We start from the raw sequence: 24,541 nt of genomic DNA, 5'->3' as shown, positions 1-24,541 counted from the left end.
AAAATCACTGCAACATCAGGTATGGCCCTACATAGCTTCTTGGAAAGTAAATCAGTTTTCTTTTAAATTATTGTGTATTTTTACTCAGAAGTGTGCATGAGTCCATGAATGTTACAAGGGGGAAGCAAGCTGTGCATGCTTTATTATTTTTTTTCAGACACTTGCTACCCTGGAAACAAAATGGCCTTTTGCACGATAAGAATTGTTCTTCTTCTTCTTCTTCTTCTTGTTCTTCTGCCTTACACAGTAGACAATATTTGAAGATTTAGTACAAAAACCAGTGACAGTACAAGATGCTCCCCCAGAACAGAATTAGCATCAAAAACAGAATAGATCTGAAGAATAATACCTTTTAAATTTACCCCTAAAGCAAATCACACAGGCTGAGTCCTATTAATCCTAGCCAAAGAAACGAGTTAGGTTAAAGTAAGTGCGTGGTTGCATTAAAACCCCAAACCAAACCAAACCAAAGAAATTCACAGGATAAACTGCTTGCTTCCTACTTAATTGCCTTTTATAATTAATGTTTTTTTTTGTCTTTTTGTTTTGTTTGGTTTTGTTTTCCTAGTTTTAAGGATTACAGATTGAAAGCTCTTCCTATGTTTCTACCAGGCGACAGGGCTGCTTTAAAAAAGCTGGTGCCGAAGTGGGCACTGGTTTTGCTCTCACTGCTGTTCTTTCTCTTGCTCTATGCAGTTGGCACTAATGAACAACCAAAAAAAATAAACCATAAATATACAATAGCTTCTCTAACTCTAACTTAACACATAAAGGGTTAAAATGAGTGCCTGTTCATAATAGTCTTTTTCCTTACCACAACACACCGTCGTAATTAAGGCCACATCTGTATTTCTTGAGGGCTTTCTCCCCTCCTTTTCTCCTTTCCCCCCCTCCTTTTCTCCTTTTCTTTTTTCCCCCCTTTCTCCTTTTTTCCCCTTTTTCTCCTTTTATTTCTCCTTTTCTCCTTTTTTTTTGTACCCCTTCACCTTTCCCTCCCTCCACCAACTCTACCAATGTGGGAAACCATTCCTGAACCTCTGCTGTACGTTTCAACCTCCCCAGAGCTATATTAGTTGTTCCTGGAGGTGGTATAGCTAAGAGAGAGCTCCGTTTGCCTAAGCATTGGAAAATAAAGTTTATCAAGGTTAGCCTTATGGGATGCCCAACAGCCAAGGCAAAAACCTAACCCAAGGAGTTTACACCTAGGTACAAACCTCAAACCCGCCCCCAGGATGTCCTAGTGATAAAAAAAGTACAAAATCTGCTCCGTTGGTAAAGGATGGCAAGTCAGAGCAACGTGAAAGCCACCTGCCTTTTCCCAGTGAAAAGAGACCCCCTGGCACTGTACATCCCTCCTGCATACACCACGGTTTGACTCAAGCTTTGTTAAATGAATGGCAATAGCAAGGGCTGCCCTTTCCTAGCTGTATATACATGTATATATATATACATACCTGCCTGTATATATGTATAGATGTATGGACGAGATACTAAAGTCATTGAACACAACGGAGGCTTCTGCCGTATGATACAGGTTTGCTGTACATAAGAGAAGGAAAAACCAAACCCCTTTTAACGCTGTACAATCACATACAGGTCATATGTGCACTGTTGCAGTGCAAAAGTAGATTGAACTGTAGTCTTTACTGGCATAGTCATGGCTTTTTGTAAACCTGCAAAACTGCATTCTTCTCTCATGGGGCCTGAATGGTGCTCTAAATTAATTTGATTGCCTTGTCCTATATGATTTAAAAAAGAATGATTATTTTTATTTCTCATTTTTGTCTTCTCCTCTTTTTTCTTTTTCTTTTCTATTTTTTCTTTCTATTTTTTTTGCCTTTTTCATTTTTTATTTTCATTTTCATTCTCATTTCATTTTAATTTTCATTTTAATTTTCATGTTTCACTTTCATTTTCATTTTCATTTTCATTTTCACTTTCATTTTCATTTTAGTTTTTCATTTCCATTTTCATTTTAATTTTCATTTTTCATTTTTATTGTTTTATGTTCATTTTCATATTTTCATACTTTCATCTTCATGTCTTTCCCTTTCCCCCCATTTTTTTCAGACTGCATGGTTTGCCTTTGGTCCACAGTTGAAAGGACACACAGCAGCGGAGCTCTTGACTGGATGCAGCAGAATACGTGAAAAAGGATTGAAGTTATTGCAATTATAGTTATAGTTTAAAAAATGAAGTTGGAGAAGGGGAGGAAGAGGAGCAAATGCCTTCCTGTAAAGTAATCCTCAGGGTTTTTCTATGCATGAATCGCTGCACGCTTCCTATACTTAAATTATATGAAAAGCCTAAAGTAACCAAAACCTACCATAGTGAGGAACCAAAGGATAAGGGATTTGAGTAGTAAAGAGAATAAGGGGAGACCAGACTGAGAAAGCAGTGGAGGAAGAGGAAGAGTTGTTACTAACAATCCTATTTCTTAACTTAAATTGAAAAAGAAAAAGAAAGAAAAAGGGAAGGGGGGGGAAACTCCCCTCCCCCCCCCGTAAAAAAAACCAAACAGAAAATAACTTCCAAAGAAATTTAATAAACCCTTCAAAACAAACACATAAAAAGAAAAAGGAAAAGGAAAAAAAGAAAAGGAAATATGAAAAGGAAAAGAAAAAAGGAAAAGTAAAAAGAAAAGGAAAAGAAAAAAGGAAAAGTAAAAAGAAAAGGAAAAGAAAAAAAGGAAAAGGAAAAAGAAAAGGAAAAGAAAAAAGGAAAATAAAAAAAGGGAAAGGCAAAAAAAGGGAAAAGCAAGAAAAAAGGAGAAGCAAGAAAAAAGGAGAAGCAAAAAAATAAGGGAAAGAAAAAAATGAGGGAAAGGAAAAAAATGAGGGAAAGAATAAAAATGAGGGAAAGAAAAAAAACAGCAAAGAGAAAAAAAAGGAAAGGCAAAAAAAAAAGGGAAAAGCAAAATAAAAGGAGAAACCAAAAAATAAGGGAAAGGAAAAAAAAAACCAACAGAAAAGCAAAAATGAAGGAAAGGGAAAATCAAGAAAAGTATAAAATAAGGGAAAGAAAAAAAAATAAGGGAGAGTGAAAACATAAGGGAAAGGAAAAAAAAGGAAAAGCAAAAAAAAAAAGGAAAAGTAAAAAATAAGGGAAAGGAAAAAAAGGAAAAGCAAAAAGAAAAGGAAAAGCAAAGATAAAAACAAAAAAAAAAGCAAAAGAAAAAGGGAAAGCAAAAGAAAGGAAAAGTAAGAAAAAAAAGGAAAAGTAAAAATTAAAAGGAAAAGTAAAAATCAAAAGGAAAAGCAAAGAAAAAAGGAAAAGAAAAAACAAAAGGAAAAGAAAACCCCAAGCAAAGAAGGAAAGGTTACATCCATGTTAGTCCCACAACATTACAGCTGCTCCTTGCAGAAGGAGTCCTAGAAAAGAAACAGTGAAGAAACTTGGTCTGATGCTCAGATTGAGGTGCCTCGGTCTGGGTCGCTACCGATATTGAGCCCCAGAGAAGGAGTTGGTTGGTAAGGGATGGAGGACATTGTTTTGATGGGGCTCCTGAAGAAGCCCCCATTGGGGGCCCTGTGCCTGAAAGGGCCAGTTCGGTGCTCGGGCACGCTGCCGAAGGAGAAACCCGAAGCGGCTTTAGCAGACAGCGTGCGGCTCAGAGTCTGGATCTGCTCGGGTATGAAGGTGGTGGTGGTGATGTGAGTGTTTCTGAAGTCACTGATTTGCTCCAGTGCCTGGCGTGTGGGTAAAGTGTCAATGTCCAGCGGGGTCAAGTCAATGGACGAGGTGGAGAACTGTTTATGGGGACTGTCGTCGTCTGTGCAGAGGCTGTTCACGCGCCGGTGGAGGTGCTCGAGGTCGATCTCTTTGTCGTCCTGGGGAAGGAGAAAAACAAGAGGCACCGCTCACCATCACCATCTGTGCCGGGCTGAAGCTTCGCAGCCTGATCAGGACCGCTCGGGAAGCACAACACACAATTAACTACTGGCTGGCTGCTGGCATCTCCGAACGTCACCGGCGGACGCCCCCACTGCCTGAAGCTGAGTGGGCTAAGCCAAGCCGAAGCGAACACACAACAGCTACCTTCAAACCCCGAATCCAATCAAAACGACTCCAAGTGCTGCTGGTAGGATTCCATCAGAAAAAGGCAGGCTTGGAGCTAGGTGGGTGGGAGGGACTAGCAGCAGCTGAATTGCAGTAAAGTTTGTGCCGTGAAAGCAAAGCATAATCTCAGGTGCCTGGGATGATGCCTGTTTGTCAGCTCCCCAGTAGGGGCTAAATTTGGGAGTCAACATGGGAGGAGGTTCTAAGGGAACAGGTTGCTGTCTTTGTCAGCACTCATCTTCGTGGAAGGGCTTAAGGAAGAGCTAGAACCATCTCAGGTTGCTCTTTGCCTTCAGAATATAAACCACAGTGTAGCAAAGCTTCCAGACAAAACACCCCCAAGCACTGGTGACTCACGGACATCACCCAGAAAGTGCACCAGGCAATCTGAAGAGGCAGTAGCTCTCCCCTTCCTTCCAAAGGAGCAATTCCATTGATTCTGATGGAATTGGGCTTTTCTGGGTGAGAAGAGCAGGTAACCTGGGGTATTTATTATCATTTATCATCCCTCCTGTTACCTCTGTCCCTTCTTAAATCTCTCCTGCCAAGGAGCTCAGTGAAACGGCTCTGTTTGTTACACTTGAGAGTTTAAATGCACACAAGTCATAGAAGGAGAAAGCCCTGGGTGAGACAATCATCACCTGTATTGGGCATACATGTTCCTACTGAACTGCAAAGCTTAAATCACAGCAGCATTGTGTGTACAGGTGCAGGGGCATCCCCTCAGCCTAGGAACCACAGCTCATTTAGAACAAAAGTTGAGTTCAACTAACCTTCAAATTTACCTTAATCTCTGTGAAATCTACTGGCTCTTCCAGGCCACTAGAAAGCTCTCACACTCTAGGACCTCAGAGAGTATAATTAGGCAGCCAAAAGATGTGCACTGATGACTTCCAGCCTTGATCACTGCAATTCTATGTCTGGCTTGATCCAGAGCTGCTCCCTGAATCAATGGCAAAACTCCTAGAATACCGAATGGGCTTGAGATCCCTCCTTTGTCTAGGAATGAGGTTAAGTACTCTGGAAAAGTCCACAACTGGAACAAACCACAGTAGTTCATCTACTTAGCAAATGGATCACTGAACATTTGCACTGGTATCATGCTGAACACAGATCCTCAGCTGGAAGGAACCTGAGAGGCCAGCTGCCCTCCAGGATTTTACCCTCTGAGGTAAAAGGAGACAAGCTGAGGGAACAGGATCAGGGAATGGGGCATCAGGCATCTCCCTGGGACTGGATGGTCAGCGACCACAGAGGCTTTGGTGGCACAAAACCCGCAGTGCTCATTTCTTGGGCTTGGCTTTCTGCCTACGGTTTGCTCAGGGGTGGACATAGACAGGGGTGCACGTTGGAACCACACAGGTGACACCAAAACCAAACGCATTCACCAGGCGCTCTCTCCTCGCAGCTTTGGAGCTGCTGTGCTGCGACGCAGAAGGACTGGAGCCGCATTAGAAGCTAGCAAAATACACAGAGGCTCTGTTAGAACATGCAAGGCATGACTGTGGCTCTGAGGGACGGCCCTTGTCCTGGTTTTTGGTGGGGTGTTTTTTGGCTTTGGGTTTTTGCTTGTTTGGTTGGTTTCTTACTAGAATATCATAATAGCGTATTATGTTATTAATATTAATAACACTATTAATATTAACAATAATATTGATATTACCAATGTTAATATCAATAATAACTTTTTTTTGTTTGTTGTTTGTGGTCTTGGGTTTGGGTTGGGTTTTGGGTTTGGATTTTAGCTTTAAACTTTGAAAGACAGCCAAACAGCTTGCAGTTTAAAAATGCCAATTTAGGAAGACTGGGAATTTAATCCCTTCTGAGCCTCTATACTCCAAGTATTCCTCTTCTCTTACAGGGATGCATTTGGGGCTCGGGTCACAGACCAGTGAAAAGTAGGTTGGTGGTGAGATGCTCCCATGCTCAGCCCACACCCCCATCTCCACCCAACTGATACACCAAAACGAGACCCACTCACAGTACGATTGTGCACATCTCCATAACATGTTCCTTCCTCTTCTCTCTTGTGTGATCAGTAGTGAAATAGTCAGCAGTTTTCACACTTAAATTATCATCAGGCTTCAGAGTCAACATCCCATTGAGATTACTGGGGGGTGGTTCACACTCCTCTCAGAGCTACCGCTTAAGGCTGTCTGCAGACTCAGGCAGACATCACTGAACGAGTTACTTCTGGTACGTGACCAAAAAGTTATCTTCTCAACCATGAGACCATTTTATGTGTGGGTTTTGGGTTTTGGTTTTGGTTTGTTTTGTTTTGCTTTCAGTATAAATGCTTGCATTCTGGAACACAAGATGGCAGCCACCAGGAAAAAAAGGGGTTGGCTTGCTGACCACAAACTGGCCCAATCTGACCCCCGACTCTGGACTAGTGGCCTGGAAGAGCCAATGGATTTCATGGAAGCTAAAATGAATTTTAAGAAAGTTAGTTCAGATGTATTGCTTTGCTGAATGACATCACCACCACCCCCCTCCCCCCCTCCCCCCAACATCCAGGAGAGTGGGGACATCCAGCACATATGCCCACGTTAAACTTGGTTTTGAGCCAAGCTTTTCAGTTTAGTGTCAAGGTGCAATTTTTAAGCGCTTCAGGCTAATGACCATGTGGCAAAGAGCGAGGAGGCCAAATGGTAACATTGGTGGGAAGGATGCGCTGGGATTTCTCTGCATTTGAAACTGTAAATAGGAGATTTTATGGTTATATAAAATAGCCAAGCCTTTGTTGAGTTATTTATTTCTCTTTTGTTATTTATTGCATGTTTTGCAGCAGACAAATAGGAAGTTCTGAAAGTTTGGGTAAAGAACAAGCTAACGAATTTCAGTTTTGTTAAGTTTGGGTTTGCCTTTTTCTTTCCCAGTTGTGAAAGGGAATCACAGAAAACATTTGGTTGGAAGAGACCTCAAAGATCATCCAGCCCAACCTTCGACCTACGAGGATGATTAGGGGACTGCAGCACCGCCTGGTGAGGAGAGGCTGAGGGACCTGGGGCTGTGTAGTCTGGAGAAGAGAAGACTGAGAGGGGATTTAATAAATGTTTATCAATATCTGTGGGCTGGGGGTCAGGAAGCAGGCGACAGGCTCTGCTCACTTGCTCCCTGGGATAGGACAATGGATGTAAGCTGCATCACAGAAGGTTCTACCTCAACATGAGGAGCAACTTCTTCACTGTGAGGGTCCCAGAGCCCTGGAACAGGCTGCTCAGAGAGGTTGTGGAGTCTCCTTCTCTGGAGACTTTCAAGGCCCATCTGGATGTGTTCCTCTGTGACCTGAGCTAGATTGTATGGTCCTGCTCTGGCAGGGGGGTTGGACTCGATGAGTTCTTTGGGTCCCTTCCAACCCCTGACGTCCTGTGATCCAACACTGAAGGGTCAACACTAAACCATGTGGTTTCCATTCCTGAGAAATCCAGGTTTTTGAGAGTTTTTTTTTGGGGGGTATTTTTGTTTCTTTTAAGAATGGTCTGGTCTGGACCTTGAACAAGCAAACAAAAAGCAAGCTTGGGAATTAAAACAGGCAAGAAAAGTTTAGACGTATTCCAGCATCAGTGCTGTCTAATTAGGTAGTGTAATTAATCCTGCCTGATTACACAGCATCAGACCAGCAGGAATAAGCAGAATGGAGAAGCTGCAGACGTGAGACTACTGCGCACAAATGAAGAGCAATACTCCACAGGCTACACAGAGATGTGTCTAAAGCCACACAGAGAGAAAAGTTACACCACTGCGTTAAAGCTCATATCTAGGCTCAGCTTTGGCCATTGCTGCCAAGTACATTCTCTTAAAGACTTCATTATGAAGGTAGGAAATTTGTTGTAGGACCACATGTGGCTGGTAAAGGGACAGATTGTCACCAAGAGGAGAGCACTGCACGTACACCTGCAGAAGCAAACTCATCTCTGGTGCCAAACAAAATATGTCCCCGGGGTGTCCATCTGAGATTTCATGGAACAGGGCTGCAGTAGATTTCAGAAATGAGTCTGCTCTGAATCTGTCTGAAAAACCCTAACAGAGCTCTTGCTTCCCTGGACTTCAGAGTGCTGAAGTTCATGGAAGTCTCAAGAGGTTAATGGCTTTGAAAATGGGGACAAGCTCAGTGAGAAAGCTAAGTGCTGATTAAAAAGGGCTGAGCTTTGCAAATCTGTTTTGAAAGGCTCAGCCACTGAGCTAAAGGGAAATGTATAGACACATCTATTATGGTTTTTTTCCCCCAAGAAGCCAAGAAACCTTTGAACTTAATGGTGAGAATTAGCCCTCCTCAGTGGGAATAATTAACTAAACATTGATGTAGCACTCTGTGAGTAACCCTGGTGCTTTCCTGGGGATTCAGAGACCATCCATGGATTTTTATGGTTTCCCATTCAAGCCTTTCTGGAAAGCAGAGCTTAAAAAGGTTTTGGAGGAACAACATTTACCTTAAAAAGAAACCACACCAAAACCACAACAAAACCAGCAAGGAAATGTTTCTGAATTTGATTCCCCACACTCTGTAAGGCCAGGAAGCCAAGGCAGCAATCTTTAGGGTGCATGGAAATTCCCCGAGAGAAACGGAGGGTCCAATACCTCTTTCGATGGAACCCGGGAGCCTTTCCTTTTATTCCACCAGGTTTCCAACATTGCAATCAAGCAGGACAGGACAATCCCAGCAGCGAGGATGCAGAAAACACCTGCAAAGCTTTTTATGTCCAGGGCACCTCCTTTCTGTTTGGTATCCACAGACGAGTAAAGGTCACACTGACCGTTCTTTGGCCACCACTTATGCTTCAGCACGTCCATGTCGCCGTTCTGCTGCAGCTCCAGAATCCTTGAAGGGAGAGCACAGAGTCAAGGGTTACAGGGGAGCAGTGGAGGTGGCACCTGGGGGGTGTGAGGATGTAAGCCAGCTGCTTGCAGCCTTCCCACGTGTCCTGGAAAGCTAAGCAGGTAACAAATCCAGACAGGCTGATTTAGTCAGAAATGAAAGCTTGAATATGGGGCAGGAGTTGATCTGTTAGAGGGTAGAGAGGCTCTGCAGAGGGACCTGGACAGGCTGGACAGATGGGCAGAGTCCAAGGGCAGGAGATTGAACACATCCAAGTGCCAGGTTCTGCACATTGGCCACAACAACCCCATGCAGTGCTACAGGCTGGGGTCAGAGTGGCTGAGAGCAGCCAGGCAGAGAGGGACCTGGGGGTGCTGGTCGATGGTAGGCTGAACATGAGCCAGCAGTGTGCCCAGGCAGCCAGGAGGGCCAATGGCATCCTGGCCTGCATCAGGAACAGTGTGGCCAGCAGGAGCAGGGAGGTCATTCTGCCCCTGTACACTGCACTGGTTAGGCCACACCTCGAGTCCTGTGTCCAGTTTTGGGCCCCTCAATTTAGGAGAGATGTTGAGATGCTGCAAGGTGTCCAAAGAAGGGCAATGAGGCTGGGGAGGGGCCTGGAGCACAGCCCTGTGAGGAGAAGCTGAGGGAGCTGGGGCTGCTTAGCCTGGAGAAGAGGAGGCTCAGGTGGTGTTGGATGATGGGTTGGACACGATGATCTTGAAGGTCTCTTCCAACCTGGTTTATTCTACATTCTAAATTCTGTGGGGCTGACTGTATGGTTATCTGTGCTCCACTCCAGCCAGAGCAGAAACAAGGCTCTCTGTCTGTCTTTTAACATCCTTAACAAATATGCTTTGCTTGATGTGAATCATGCAATTGTCAGGGTGGGAAGGGAGCTCAAGGATCAGCCAGTTCCAACCTCCCTGCCATGGGCAGGGACACCTCACACTACAGCAGGTTGCTCAGAGCCTTCTAAACCTCCAGGGATGAGGCTTCCACCACCTCCCTGGGCAACCTGTTCCAAGACCTCCAAGCTCATCCAGTCCAACCTTCCACCCAGCAGTCAAGGCTCAACACTAAACCAGAGAAGGGCAATGAGGCTGGGGAGAGGCCTCGAGCATAGCCCTATGAGGAGAGGCTGAGGGAGCTGGGGTTGCTTAGCCTGGAGAAGAGGAGGCTCAGGGGAGACCTTCTTGCTCTCTGCAACTACCTGAAGGGAGGTTGTAGCCAGGTGGGGGCTGGTCATTTCTCCCAGGTAACCAGCACCAGAACGAGAGGACACAGTCTCAAGCTGTGCCAGGGGAAGTTTAGGCTGGAGGTGAGGAGAAAGTTCTTCACAGAGAGAGTTGTTGGCCATTGGGATGTGCTGCCCAGGGAGGTGGTGGAGTCACCATCCCTGGAGGGGTTCAAAAAGGGATTGGATGTGGCACTTGGAGCCATGGTTTAGTTGTCAGGAGGTCTTGGGTGACAGGTTGGACTTGATGATCTCTGAAGTCTTTTCTACCCTTATTGATCCTATGATTCTGTGTCCCTAAGCACCAGCGCCACACACTGCTTCAACACCTCCAGGGATGGTGACTCCAGCACTGCCCTGGGCAGAACATTCCAATGGCTGAGAGCCCTCTCTGGGAATAAATATTTCCTAGCATCCAGCCTGAACCTTTCCTGCTGCACTTTGAAACCATTTCCTCTGCTCCTGTCCCTTGCCACCAAGGAGCAGAGGCTGTCCCCTCCTCACTCCAACCTCCCTTCAGGGACCTGTAGAGAGCAGTGAGGTCTCCCCTTAGCCTCCTCTTCTCCAGCCTGAACACTCCCAGTTCCCTCCTCACAGCCCAGGTGTTCCAGGTCCTTCTCCAGCCTTGTTGCCCTCCTCTGGACACTCTTCAGCCCATCAATGTCCCTCTTGTAGTGAGGGGCCCAGAAATGAGGCCAAAATACAACATTATGAAAGGGCCTTTGAATGCACCTTGAAAGTACAGGGCAATACTGCTCTATACAGAGGTCATTCAACCTCTAAGGCCACTTGAACAGGCAGGCACATCAATGAAGACACTCAATTTTCCAAGACACAGAAAGAATTACCATCTTCACATCAGTGGCTTAAATCTCAGCACAGCTCTGGAGTGAGTTTCTGTTTCCCACCTAGGAGTATGTCCCATGGCTTAACTCCTGACCTGTTCAGAGGGTAACTGTCCCTCTCTGTGCTCTACCAGAGGGAACAGTACCTGTGAGGAACAGACTAGAGGTGATACATGTGGCTTTTGAGATGCCAGAATCACCTTGTTCACACAGCTTGGTGTTTTGAAGACCTGGGACAAATTCTGTGTGGTGCCTATGGGCAGTATATAGAAGAAAGTCCACCAGGACAAGGTCAGAGTTGCCTGGGGTATGCTTTGAGTTGTTCCAAGCCCAGTGCAAACTCAGGGAAGCCCCATCCCAAAGGTTCCTGGAGGGGCAGGGCTAGCCAAGGACAGGAGGACTCCCTGTTATGTTGCAAGAGACATGTGGTGGGTTAACAAGACAGAACAGCTGTTATGAGACATCCATGTTCAGAAAAGCTTTGGAGGCACAAGGATCTCACACAGGGCTGCTCTCAGTGCTGCATGTTGGGAACATGCAAAGAAGCTGGAGCCAGATTTGGTGACAGGAAGAGATGTGACTGGGACAAACTGGAACACAAGCAATTACAACTAGATAAAAGGAGATTGGAGAGGTCACAGACTGACAGAGAACTTGCTGCATCTCTGCCCACTGGGTAAGGCCCACCCAGACTAACCTGACCTAACTGCAGGCTTCAAGAGGAGGGTTGGAGACCTCCTGAGGTCCTTTCCAGTCTCTTCTGTGACTACAAATTCAGTCCCAACACTATCATGGCATACATTTCATCTAGACATAACTCACCCTAGTTCTTGATGCCTTAGCAGCCTGCTTTAGGACTTAAATGAGTAGACTAGACTAGACTAGACTAGACTAGACTAGACTAGACTAGACTAGACTAGAAGTAACCAGGTTGGGAGAGACCTTCAAGATCATTGAGTCCAACCTATCACCCAACACCATCTAATCAACTAAACCATGGCACCAAGTGCCTCATCCGGTCTGGTTTTAAACACCTCCAGTGATGGGGACTCCACCACCTCCCTGGGCAGCACATTCCAGTGGCCAATCTCTCTTGCTGGGAACCATTTCTTCCTAACATGCAGCCTAAACCTCCCCTGGCACAGCTTGAGACTGTGTCCTCTTGTCTGGTGCTGGCTGCCCAGGTACTGGTACTGGGTAAGGTCCAGAGTAACATGACATAACAGCAGGCCTCAAGCAGAAGGCTGTTCTGGAGACTTCCTGAGGCCAATCCAGACTCCTCTGTGACTGCAGATTCAGTCCCACCACTACCATGGCATACACTACTTCTAGACACAACTAACCCTAATCATAGAACCATAGAATTGTCAGGGTTGGAAGGGACCTCAAGGCTCAGACAGTTCCAACCCCCCTGCCATGGGCAGGGACACCTCACACTACAGCAGGTTGCTCACAGCCACATCCAGCCTGGCTGCAAAAACCTCCAGGCATGAGGCTGCCACCACCTCCCTGGGCAACCTGTGCCAGGCTCTCACCACCCTCATGGGGAGCAACTTCTTCCTCACAGCCAATTTCAATCTACCCATTTCTAGTTTTGCTCCATCCCCCCCAGTCCTATCCCTCCCTGACACCCTCAAAAGTCCCTCCTCAGCTTTCTTGGAGCCCCCTTCAGATCCTGGAAGGCCACAAGAAGGTCTCCTCAGAGCCTTCACTTCTCCAGACTGAGCAATCCTAATTCTCTCAGTCTGTCTCCACAGCAGAGCAGCTCCAGCCCTCTGCTCCTCCTCGTGGTCCTTCTCTGGACACCTTCCAGCACCTCCAGATCCTTCCTCTAATAGAGGCTCCAGAACCGGACACAGAGCTCCAGCTGTGGTCTCAGCAGAGTGGAGCAGAGGGGGAGAATCCCCTCCCTGGCCCTGCTGGCCACACTTCTCTTGCTGCAGCCCAGGCTCTGCTTGGCTCTCTGGGCTGCAAGTGCTCACTGCTGGCTCCTGTTGAGCTTCTCCTCCTCCAGCATCCCCAAGGCCTTTTCTTCAGGGCTGCCTTAGCATCCTGCTTTAGGACTTGCATGAATATCTGGGGTTAAATATTCCTGTCAGGTTATCAGGAGCAGCAGACAGTGAGCATAAACAGAATCCTTTTGCAACAGAAGTAACAGAAGACTAAACTTTGGTGCCTGATCCAAACCTTTGGCATAGGTGTTTTTATATTTAGGGATTACTGTACTCTCTAGACAAGGCATAAGAGAACAGCACTGTGGGGCTGCACTTCTTCCAGCAGCAGCTCTAATCCCTGAGCCGGGAGGGCTATCTTCCCTCTTCTATTCAGACAGCACCAGAACAAGCCATCCAAATGATGTCTCTATTCTCATTAATTAAATGATTCTTCCCTTGTCAGTGTAATTCCTGATTACATGAGACATCCTTTCCACAATAGGCATCTGCATAAAGACTCTGAACTTTAGCTTGCTCCTCAGCAGTGATTTATTCTTAATTGCACTCCTGCTAATTATTGGCAATTTTCTTTGTGGGTGTAATGGATAAGTTCAATTATTTAAAGGGAAACACAGAAAAAAGGAGCAGAAAGCAGGGATAATAAATGTGTCATTACATGGAAAAGCTTGAGAAATGGAATGGAGAAATGGAAGGAAAGGCCTTGGGGGTGCTGGGGGAGGAGAAGCTCAACAGGAGCCAGCAGTGAGCACTTGCAGCACAGAGAGCCAAGCAGAGCTTGGGCTGCAGCAAGAGAAGTGTGGCCAGCAGGGCCAGGGAGGGGATTCTGCCCCTCTGCTCCACTCTGCTGAGACCACAGCTGGAGCTCTGTGTCCAGTTCTGGAGCCTCTATTAGAGGAAGGATCTGGAGGTGCTGGAAGGTGTCCAGAGAGGGGCCACGAGGATGAGCAGAGGGCTGGAGCTGCTCTGCTATGGAGACAGACTGAGAGAGTTGGGGCTGTTCAGTCTGGAGAAGAGAAGGCTCCCAGGTGACCTAATTGTGGCCTTCCAGTATCTGAAGGGGGCTCCAAGAAAGCTGGGGAGGGACTTTTGAGGGTGTCAGGGAGTGATAGGACTGGGGGGGAATGGAGCAAAACTAGAAATGGGTAGATTGAGATTGGCTGTTGGGAAGAAGTTGTTCCCCATGAGGGTGGTGAGAGCCTGGCACAGGTTGCCCAGGGAGGTGGTGGCAGCCTCACCCCTGGAGGTTTTTGCAGCCAGGCTGGATGTGGCTGTGAGCAACCTGCTGTAGTGTGAGGTGTCCCTGGCCATGGCAGGGGGGTTGGAACTGTCTGATCCTTGAGGTCCCTTCCAACCCTGACAATTCCATGATTCTAAGAAAGCTTTCAATGGAGTGTTGCCAAACTGCAGTCATAAGCATGTTAGGAGATAAAATACATATCAAGAGCAGTCATAAGAGTGTGAGTAGATGACTACATTAGCCTAATACAGAGAAAATAAAACAGAGATCCCACTTCTGTTAGATTCAGTAAACACTTTGTTCCTGAATTCACCTGTTTGGGGAAGCAAAATAGCAGTTAACACAGTAAAAAGGTTCAACAGTACCAGCTTGTTGCTAGTTAAGAAACATTCCCTGTCTTTGCAGCACATTTTCAGTAAAGACAAATCATACTTCCAGTGAATTCCTATAGTGCTTGTTTTAGGCTGTGCCTGGAAAACTTGCCACGTGTCTCGAAAGGCAAGTGGTAGAAATGTAAACAAATCACAGGTAAACAAATCAGGTAAGGTCTAAATATTGCCATTGGACAGATAGCTGACATGAAAGAGTCACAGAGTCACAGAATCAACCAGGTTGGAAAAGACCTCAGAGATCAACAAGTCCAACCTAATACCTAACCTACCTATCATGCACCTACTACCTAACACCTCCTGACAACTAAACCATGGCTCCAAGTGCCACATCCAAGCTTTTGTGAACACCTCCAGGGATGGTGACTCCACCACCTCCCTGGGCAGCACATCCCAATGGCCAATTACACTATCTGGGAAGAATTTCTTCCTAACCTTGAGTCTAAACTTCCCCTGGCACAGCTTGAGACTGTGTCCTCTTGTTCTGGTGCTGGGTGCCTGGGAGAACAGACCAACCCCCACCTGGCTACAACCTCCCTTCAGGGAGTTGGAGAGAGCAAGAAGGTCTCCCCTGAGCCTCCTCTTCTCCAGGCTAAGCAACCCCAGCTCCCTCAGCCTCTCCTCACAGGGCTGTGCTCCAGACCCCTCCCCAGCTTTGTTGCCCTTCTCTGGACACCTTCCAACAACTCAACATCTTTCCTAAACTGAGGGGCCCAGAACTGGACACAGGACTCAAGGTGTGGCCTAACCAGTGCTGAGCACAGGGCACAATGACTTCCCTGCTCCTGCTGGCCACACTGTTCCTGATGCAGGCCAGGATGCCCTTGGCCTTCTTGGCCACCTGTGCACACTGCAGGCTCATGTTCAGCTGCTGTCTACCACTACCCCCAGGCCCCTCTCTGCCTGGCTGCTCTCAGCCACTCTGACCCCAGCCTGCAGCACTGCCTGGGGTTGCTGTGACCAAAGTGTTGAACCCGGCACGTGGATGTGTACATCTTCATTGTACATATTTGTCCACAGTCATTGCATTAAATAGTTTAGAGTGCAGTTTTGCTTGTAAATACAGCTTCATTTCCTTTCTCACTGAGCAATTTTATGTTGGAGGGCGGGGTGTGTGTGGAACTTTCAACCCACCACACCTACGACAAGCAAGGCGAGGCAGGGCGGTTCCCCGCCGGCGCGCCGCCCAGGGGAGCGCTGCTGCAGGAAGGTGCCACACGGTGGCGCTGCTGCCACAGAAATGTCTGCTCCGCGCCGCCCCCGCCGGGCGCCCCCGCGCACGCCCCGCAGGCTACCCGCCGGGGAGCCGGCGCTGCCATCAGTGGGAGATTCGATCTTTCAAACTGAATAAACGACTTAAATAATAAGGCATTAACTTAGTGCTCTGAATGGCAACAATGCACTGAACGCTCTCCTTCCAGCAATGCCTCTTCGCAGAATCACAGAACCACGGAAACATTCAGGATGGAACAGACCCTCAGGATCACCAAGTCCAACCCAGAGCCCTACTCTGCAAGGGTCACCCCTAAACCAGAGCCCCAAGCACCACATCCAAACCACCTTGAAACACATCCAGGCTTGGGGACTCCACTGCCTCCCTGGGCAGCACATTCCAATCCCTGACCACTCTTGATGGGAAAAACTCTTCTTATTGTCCAGTCTAAACCTCCCCTGCTGCAGCTTGTTCCCTCCTGTTCTATCATTAATTATCTGTGAGATGAGACCAGCACCAACCTCTCCACAAGGTCCTTTCAGATAATTGTAGACAGGTCTGGAGAGTTTCTGCTCCCCCTCTGCTCTGCCCTGCTCAGACCACAGCTGCAATCCTGTGTCCAGTTCTGGGCTCTCCAGTTCCAGAGAGACAGAGACCTGCTGGAGAGAGTCCAAGGGAGAGCCAGGAGGATGCTTAGGGGACTTGAGCATCTCCCCTATGAAGAGAGACTGAGAGCCCTGGGGCTGTTTAGTCTGGAGAAGAGAAGGCTGAGAGGGGATCTGATCAATGTCTGAGGGCTGGGGGGCAAGTGGAGTGGGCCAAGCTCTTTTGGGTGCTGCACAGCAGTAAGCCAAGGAACAATGGAGACAAACTTGACCAGAGAAGGTTTCATCTCAGCATGAAGAGAAACTTCTTTAGAGTGAGGGTGGCAGAGCCCTGGAGCAGGCTGCCCAGAGAGGTTGTGGAGTCTCCTTCTGTGGAGCCTTTCCAACCCCACCTGGATGCATTCCTGTGCAGACTGCCCTAAGTGATGCTGCTCTGGCAGGGGGCTTGGACTGGATGATCTCTGGAGGTCCCTTCTGACCTCTAATATACAGGGATACTGTGGTCCTGTGGTCCTGTGAACATGTTATTCAGAGGGATAACTTCACCAGCGCTGACAAAGAAGAGGAGATCATGGGGTGCTACTCTGGTGTAGTCTCCAGGATCAGGCTGCTGCACCCAGGACCTGCAATGCGTGCCCAGATTCAAAAGTAGGAGAAAAAGGAGATAATTTTTGTTGGTATTTTATCATTATTTTTTTTAAGAAAAGCTGTTTGTGTGCTTCAATGGGGCTGTGCCTTCCACACCCCCACAACAGCACCTCCCTCTCTCACTGGGACCTGGGGACTTTGCATTATATTAACCTTATACTTGGGGCCTTCAGCATTAATGCCCAAAGTCTAGCCTTTGATGCTATCCCCAGAGACAACAAACACTGTCACTCCCCAGCTGCCCCACAAATCACACTTGCATCATATCGCAGCCATGGCCTGTTAGGAAGCTGCTCAGGAGAGTAAGGGATCGGTACAGGACACCTGGATGAGCCAAAATCTGAAAGCTTGGAACACATCCTTTTGGTCACCACATCATTCTCACAGAATCACAGAAACATGCAGGTTGGAAAAGACCCTCAGGGTCACCAAGTCCAACCATGGACCCCACTCTACAAGGGTCACCCCTAAACCAGAGCCCCAAGCACCACATCCAAACCACCTTGAAACACAGCCAGGCTTGGGGACTCCACCACCTCCCTGGGCAGCACATTCCGGTATCACAGTATCACTAAGGTTGGAAGAGACCTCAAAGATCATCGAGTCCAACCTGTCACCACAGACCTTATGACTAGACCATGGCACTAAGTGCCACATCCAATCCCCTCTTGAACACCTCCAGGGATGATAACTCCACCACCTCCCTGGGCAGCACATCCCAATGGCTAAGAACTCTCTCAGGGAAGAACTTTCTCCTCACCTCCAGCCTCAACTTCCCCTGGTGCAGCTTGAGACTGTGTCCTCTTGTTCTGGTGCTGGTTGCTTGAGAGAAGAGACCAACCCCTTCCTGGCTACAACCTCCCTTCAGGGAGTTGGAGAGAGCAATGAGGTCACCCCTGAGCCTCCTCTTCTCCAGGCTAAGCAACCCCAGCTCCCTCAGCCTCTCCTCACAGGGCTGTGCTCCAGACCCCTCCCCAGCCTTGTTGCCCTTCTCTGGACACCTTCAAGTGTATCGATGTCCTTCCTAAACTGAGGGGCCCAGAACTGGACACAGGACTCAAGGTGTGGCCTAACCAGTGCTGAGCACAGGGGCACAATGAATCCCTGACCACTCTTGATGGGAAAAAATTCTTCCTGATGTCCAGTCCAAACCTACCCAGTGGCAGCTTGAGGCCATTCCCTCTTGTTCCATCACTAATTTGTGAGAAGAGACCAGCAGCAGCCTCTCCACAAGGTCCTTTCAGGTAGTTGTAGACAGCAATGAGGTCTCCCTCAGCCTCCTCTTTTCCAAACTAACCATCCCCTGATCCTTAAGTTGGTCCTCATCAGATTTATTCTCCACATTTATTGTCCTTAGATACCTTCTCCCCAGAATCTCACCTGACCAAACAGCTCCTCCTGTGTCCCTTGTCAGTTGACCCCTGCCTGGGAAGCCGTGTGATTAACAAGCCAGAAGCAAAGAACTGCTCTCCTGCTTAGCCAGAAAAAGCAAACAATTCCAGTTTGGCTTTCCTAGTGGTTTGCTTTGTTCTGTTCTTTATTCTTTTTCATTCTGTGTGTTTCTAAGAGTGCTGTGCAAATGGACACTTCTTTTGGGTCAGCTACTCTTTAACCCAGCTCCCTCTCAGAGTGCTTTGAGCACAAACACCAGAGGTTTTCATGAATAAAACACCAAAGCTGGGGAGGGACTTTTGAGGGTGTCAGGGAGTGATAGGACTGGGGGGAATGGAGCAAGACTAGAAATGGGTAGATTGAGATTGGATGTCAGGAAGAAGTTGTTCCCCATGAGGGTGGTGAGAGACTGGCACAGGTTGCCCAGGGAGGTGGTGGCAGCCTCATGCCTGGAGGGTTTTGCAGCCAGGCTGGATGTGGCTGTGAGCAACCTGCTGTAGTGTGAGGTGTCCCTGCCCATGGCAGGGGGCTTGGAACTGGCTGAGCCTTGAGGTCCCTTCCAACCCTGACAATTCTGTGATTCTAAATGAAATACTGAAACATTTGCCTTTTGTTTCAAGGAACACTTTTCCTAATTAGATCTCAAGGAGTAATTTTAACTGATCTGTTTAGACCATCTGCTGATGCCCTATGAGAAGGGCCACATAAACCAGGAATTCACTGAACCTGACCTAGCACTGAATGAATTTGCAAGCTTCACCTTTAGCTAAGCAGCAATTGCATGAGGAAACAAATCACTGATACAGTTAATCTTAAGAGTTGTGGTGGTTAGTGAACTTGAATATTCATCTATTCTATACCTTTACAGAATCCCAGATTTATTGAGGCTCTGAGATCATCAAGCCCAGCCTATGACCTAACACCATGGCACCAAGTGCCTCATCCAGTCTGGTTATAAACACCTCCAGTGATGGGGACTCCACCACCTCCCCGGGCAGCACATTCCAGTGGCCAGTCTCTCTTGCTGGGAAGAATTTCTTCCTAACATGCAGCCTAAACTTCCCCTGGCACAGCTTGAGACTGTGTCCTCTTGTCTGGTGCTGGCTGCCCAGGTACTGCTACTGGGTAAGGTCCAGAGTAACGTGACATAACAGCAGGCTTCAAGCAGAAGGCTGTTCTGGAGACCTCCTGAGGCCAATCCAGACTCCTCTGTGACTGCAGATTCAGTCCCACCACTATCATGGCATACACTGCTTCTAGACACAACTCACTCTAATCATAGAACCATAGAATTGTCAGGGTTGGAAGGGACCTCAAGGCTCAGCCAGTCCCAACCCCCCTGCCATGGCCAGGGACACCTCACACTACAGCTAAACCATGACACCAAGTGCCACATCCAAGCTTTTCTTAAACACCTCCAGAGATGCAACTCCACCTCCCTGGGCAGCACACCCCAGTGCCTAATCAGCCCCTCTGTGAGGAAGTGCTTCCTAATATACAACCTAACTCTCCCTTGGTGCAGCTTCAGGCCATGCCCTCTTGTCCTGTCACAAGTTGCCTGGGAGCAGAGCCTGACCCCCACCTGACAACTTCCTTTAAAGTAGTTGTAGAGAGTGATAAAGTCCCCTGTAAGTCTCCTTTGTGATAAGGTCCCCTCTAAGTCTCCTTTATGCTACCTTTCAAAGTGAAGCACTCATTACAGCTATGACAAAATGGTCTTTGCTAATATCAAAGTTGGACTCCAATGAATTGATAACAGGCAGAAGGAAAGCAAGCCAAAGAGAAAAGACACAAGAGAGCTGAAAAGGGAAGGACAGAAAGGCCCACAGAGACCCAGAGCATATCTGCAGTCAGAAAGGGAATACCTTGGGTGGGCTTCGAAAATGTCAGCATCATCCTTAAGCACACTGTGATATTTGGGTTATTGAGTTCAGGAAAAGATCTTTCATTTTAATGTAAGCATCTGGAAATGATCATCTCTGTCTGGAATCATGCTGCAGGCAGGGCACAGCCTCAGTCTTACACAAACTACCAACATCCACGTCTTGAGCAGTGGAAGACACATGAGTTGCCTTAAGTCCTGCTAAATGACAGCCTAGAACAGCTCATTTTTAAAGTAAGAAGCCGAGGTGGCACTTGCCTGCTTGACATTTGTGTAGTGGTTACATAAGCCAATGACACCAAATCTTGCACTATGAGAAATGCTGTGCCTGCTCTTCAGGCTAAACAATGTGTCAGACCACGCTCTTGACACGAGTTCCAAATAGATCTGCATCAGATGTGTGCCCCTGGAACTGCTGCCCAGAGAAGGAACCTCAGCTGCCCTGGGGCTGGCTCTGCCGGCCTTGCCCTCCAAGGTGCACCAGGTAAACCTTCATCAGAGACATATGAGATGACAAATTTCTCTACCTTGATGAGCAGCTCAACATTTTCATCTCTTGTAGGTGTAGAATCACAGAAGCACAGAAACATTCAGGTCGGAACAGACCCTCAGGTTCACCAAGTCCAACCCAGAACCCTACTCTACAAGGGTCACCTCTAAACCATAGCCCCAGGCACCACATCCAAACCACCTTGAAACACAGCCAGGCTTGGGGACTCCACCACCTCCCTGGGCAGCACATTCCAATCCCTGACCACTCTTGCCATGATAAAATTCTTCCTACTCTCCAGTTTAAACCTACCCAGTCACAGCTTGAGGCCATTCCCTCTTGTTCTGTCACTAATGACCTGTGAGAAGAGACCAGCAGCAGCCTCTCCACAAGGTCCTTTCAGGTAGTTGTAGACAGCAATGAGGTCTCCCCTCAGCCTCCTCTGTTTCACACTAACCATCCCCAGCTCCTTCAGTTGCTCTTCATCAGATTTATTCTCCAGGCCCTTCCCAGCTTCCTTGCCCTCCTCTGCCCTGGCTCCAGCACCTCCACATCTCTCTTGTGTTGAGCTGCCCAAAACTGGACACGATACTCAAGGTGTGGCCTCAGCAGAGCTGAGTCCCAGGGGACAATCCCCTCCCTCCTGCTGCTGGCCACAGCATTGCTGATCCCAGCCAGGATGCCTTTGGCTTTCTTGGCCCCCTGGGCACACTGCTGGCTCCTCTTCAGCTGCTTGTCCATCAGCACCCCCAGGTCCCTTTCTGCCAGCAGCTTTCCAGCCACACATCCCCAAGCCTGGAGCGTTGCCTGCTGCAGATCAACACCGCCACCTCACTTGGTGTCATCTGCAAACTCACTGCTGGCACACTCTGTGTCCTCATCAAGGTCATCAATAAAGCTGTTCAACAGAATTGGTCCCAGCACTGAGCCCTGAGGAGCACCACTTGTGACCAGCTGCTAGCTGGGTTTAACTCCACTGACCACCACTCTTTGGGCCTTTTCCTCCAGCCAGTTCTTTATCCAGCAGAGCATTGCTCAGCCAAGCCACCAGCAGCCAGTTTGACCAGGAGACTTCTGTGGGGAATGGTGTCAAAGGCATTTTTGGAAGTCTGGGTAGACACTATCCATAGCCTTTCCCTCATCCAGTGAGGGACAGGATGATACAGTAGTAGAGCTTTGCAAGCAGAGAAGCTGCCTGACTGCTGTGCTGCACACAGTCCATGCGCAGCCCTAACCAAGGCGACGCATTGCTGATACCATTCACGACCTCACTGATGCTGTGTATGAGGAGATAAGCTTGTAGGTCTAGCTGCCCTTCTTCACCAGACTTAGCAACCACCTTCAACAACACACCAGTGTGCCAGCCCTGTGCCCCTGTACATGCAGGTTTTCTGCCAGCTGGAGAGTTCCATGACATTTGGAAGACAGAGCATCTTCCCGTGCCCTTGCAGGCCTACCAGCATTACAGAGAGGAGGAGAAGCCTGTCATAGAAACTCTGCTGGCTCCTGAGGGGGGTTGTGTTACAGAACTTAATCATTGATGGTTTATTGCCCACCTTCCACCGCTCTGTGTGTGTGTCCTGAGGGGCTGCACCTTACTTTGCATGATAAGAATCAGGGCTTGAGGCAGCAAGGTGTTTGCTCACAAGATCAGGTGTTTGCTCCCAGGATCAGGTGTTTGCTCACAGGATCTCCCTACGTGAGCTATCCACATCATGAAGAAGTGCCTGGATAAGCACCCAGTGCCATTCAACCCAGGTAAGCTGCAGCAGGGCTCATTAATAAAGGCATCTGCCTGGGAAGGCTGCAATTTCCCAAGAGTCAGAATCATAGAGTCATAGAATTGTCAGGGTTGGAAGGGACCTCAAGGATCAGCCAGTTCCAAGCCCCCTGCCATGGGCAGGGACACCTCACACTACAGCAGGTTGCTCACAGCCACAGCCAGCCTGGCTGCAAAAACCTCCAGGGATGAGGCTGCCACCACCTCCCTGGGCAACCTGTGCCAGGCTGTCACCACCCTCATGGGGAAGAATTTCTCCCTAACATCCAATTTGGATCTAACCATTTCTAGTTTTGCTCCATCCCCCAGTCCTATCACTCCCTCCCCAGCTTTCTTGTAGCCCCCTTCAGATCCTGGAAGGCCACCACCACCTCCCTGGGCAACCTGTGCCAGTCTCTCACCACCTTCACAGGGAAGAACTTCTTCTTCACATCCAATCTGAATCTCCCCAGTTCTAGTTTTGCTCCATTCCCCCCAGTCCTATCACTCCCTGACACCCTAAAAAGTCCCTCCCCAGCTTTCTTGTAGGCCCTGTCAACCTAACACCCCTCTTATGCCCTGTGTTTCATACTGGAGTGCCCAACAAGTCCATCCAACAGCAAACACTTAGAAGCATAAATTAGAAACAACATAAAGAGGAGAAGATTTTAAGGAGGGATCATGAGCTTCATTTCCAGACTGATGGTTTAAAACAACCAAAATCATCTTCCTGACAGAGGGACAGAACAATCTCTTTATTTTTAGACCCCAGATTGATTTAACAATGCTTGGCACTGTGACAAGATGGAGGGATTTTCATGAGAAATTCTGCCTGCTCTCACTGTGTATCCTGATTAGCAAAGTCCACGTGGGAAGAATGTCAGAACATTCCTTCTTAAAAGTGAGCCACACAATTTCAGCATTTGCTTTTCAGTCTTAGAGCCTCTGATTGTTTCTCAGTATTTGGGGGCTTCTTATGGTTTTAGAGGTGTGAGGATCTCCCCCCCCCCCCCCCCCCCCCCCTTTCTCAGCAGTTTATTGATGACTGACCTGAAGATTATATTTGATTCAGCTCAAGAGAACAGGAGACAGACAAAACATGGGCTTGCATAGCAATGGCAACACCAATCATTTGTATCCTGAAAGCACTCTTAGAGCTGCCCTGCTGAGACCTCATCTGGAATATTGCATCCAGCTCTGGGCTCCCCAGTTCAAGAGGGACAGGGATCTGCTGGAGAGAGTCCAAGGGAGGGCTACAAGGATGCTGAAGGGACTGCAGCACTACCTGGGGAGGAGAGGCTGAGAGCCCTGGGGCTGTTTAATCTGGAGAGGAGAAGACTGAGAGGGGATCTGATCAATGTCTATCAGTCTCTGAGGGCTGGGGGTCAGGAGAGAGGGGACAGGCTCTGCTCAGTTGCCCCCTGGAATAGGACAAGGGGCAATGGATAGAAACTCCAGCACAGGAGGTTCCACCTCAACATGAGGAGGAACTTCACTGTGAGGGTCCCAGAGCCCTGGAGCAGGCTGCCCAGAGAGGTTGTGGAGTCTCCTCTGGAGCCTTTCCAGCCCCGTCTGGATGTGTTCCTGTGTGACCTGTACTGGATTCTCTGGTCCTGCTCTGGCAGGGGGGGTGGACTTGATGATCTCCAGAGGTCCCTTTGAACCCCTAACACTCTGTGAGCCTGTGAGCTTGACCAGTCAACTTTATAATTACAGGAGATGCCTTGAAGCAGTTATTCCTCATTGAGCCGGAGTGGGTAATGGGCACACTCTCCATTGCTGCACTGACTGACACTTCTCTTATAAAATGATTCATCTCACCCCGGTTATGCAATTTCTTCCATCCAAAACTCAGAGGAGGTACCTTGGGAGCACTAAGGGCACCCTCCCTTCCTTCTCCCTTTTCTCTCTCTCCAGTAGGCACAGCCCAAAGAGTAGGCTCCTGCAGGGGGCCGCTAGGCTGGGCTTGCCGATGCCCTCCTGAGACTATGCCACAGCAGGCTCGGGTGGC

General features: G+C 48.1%; 1 protein-coding gene across 1 annotated transcript in view; it reads right to left on the bottom strand.

Annotated features, from left to right (window-relative positions):
• Nucleotides 1-3,045: 3,045 nt before the first annotated feature.
• GRID2 (glutamate ionotropic receptor delta type subunit 2) overlaps nt 3,046-24,541 on the bottom strand; it is a 474,774-nt gene continuing 453,278 nt past the window's right edge. The window contains exons 13-14 of the mRNA XM_068171063.1: nt 8,641-8,881; nt 3,046-3,830 (exon numbers count right to left, since the gene is read on the bottom strand). Of these exons, the coding sequence (XP_068027164.1) occupies nt 3,408-3,830; nt 8,641-8,881 (664 nt within the window). The 3' untranslated portion in view covers nt 3,046-3,407. The remainder of the gene's footprint in view (nt 3,831-8,640; nt 8,882-24,541) is intronic.

Source organism: Melanerpes formicivorus, unplaced genomic scaffold, assembly GCF_026170545.1.
Source record: "Melanerpes formicivorus ecotype bairdi unplaced genomic scaffold, bMelFor1.0.p_v2 SCAF_4, whole genome shotgun sequence".
In the NCBI taxonomy this organism is placed as follows: Eukaryota; Metazoa; Chordata; class Aves; order Piciformes; family Picidae; genus Melanerpes; species Melanerpes formicivorus.
This window is presented reverse-complemented; position numbering and strand designations above follow the sequence as displayed.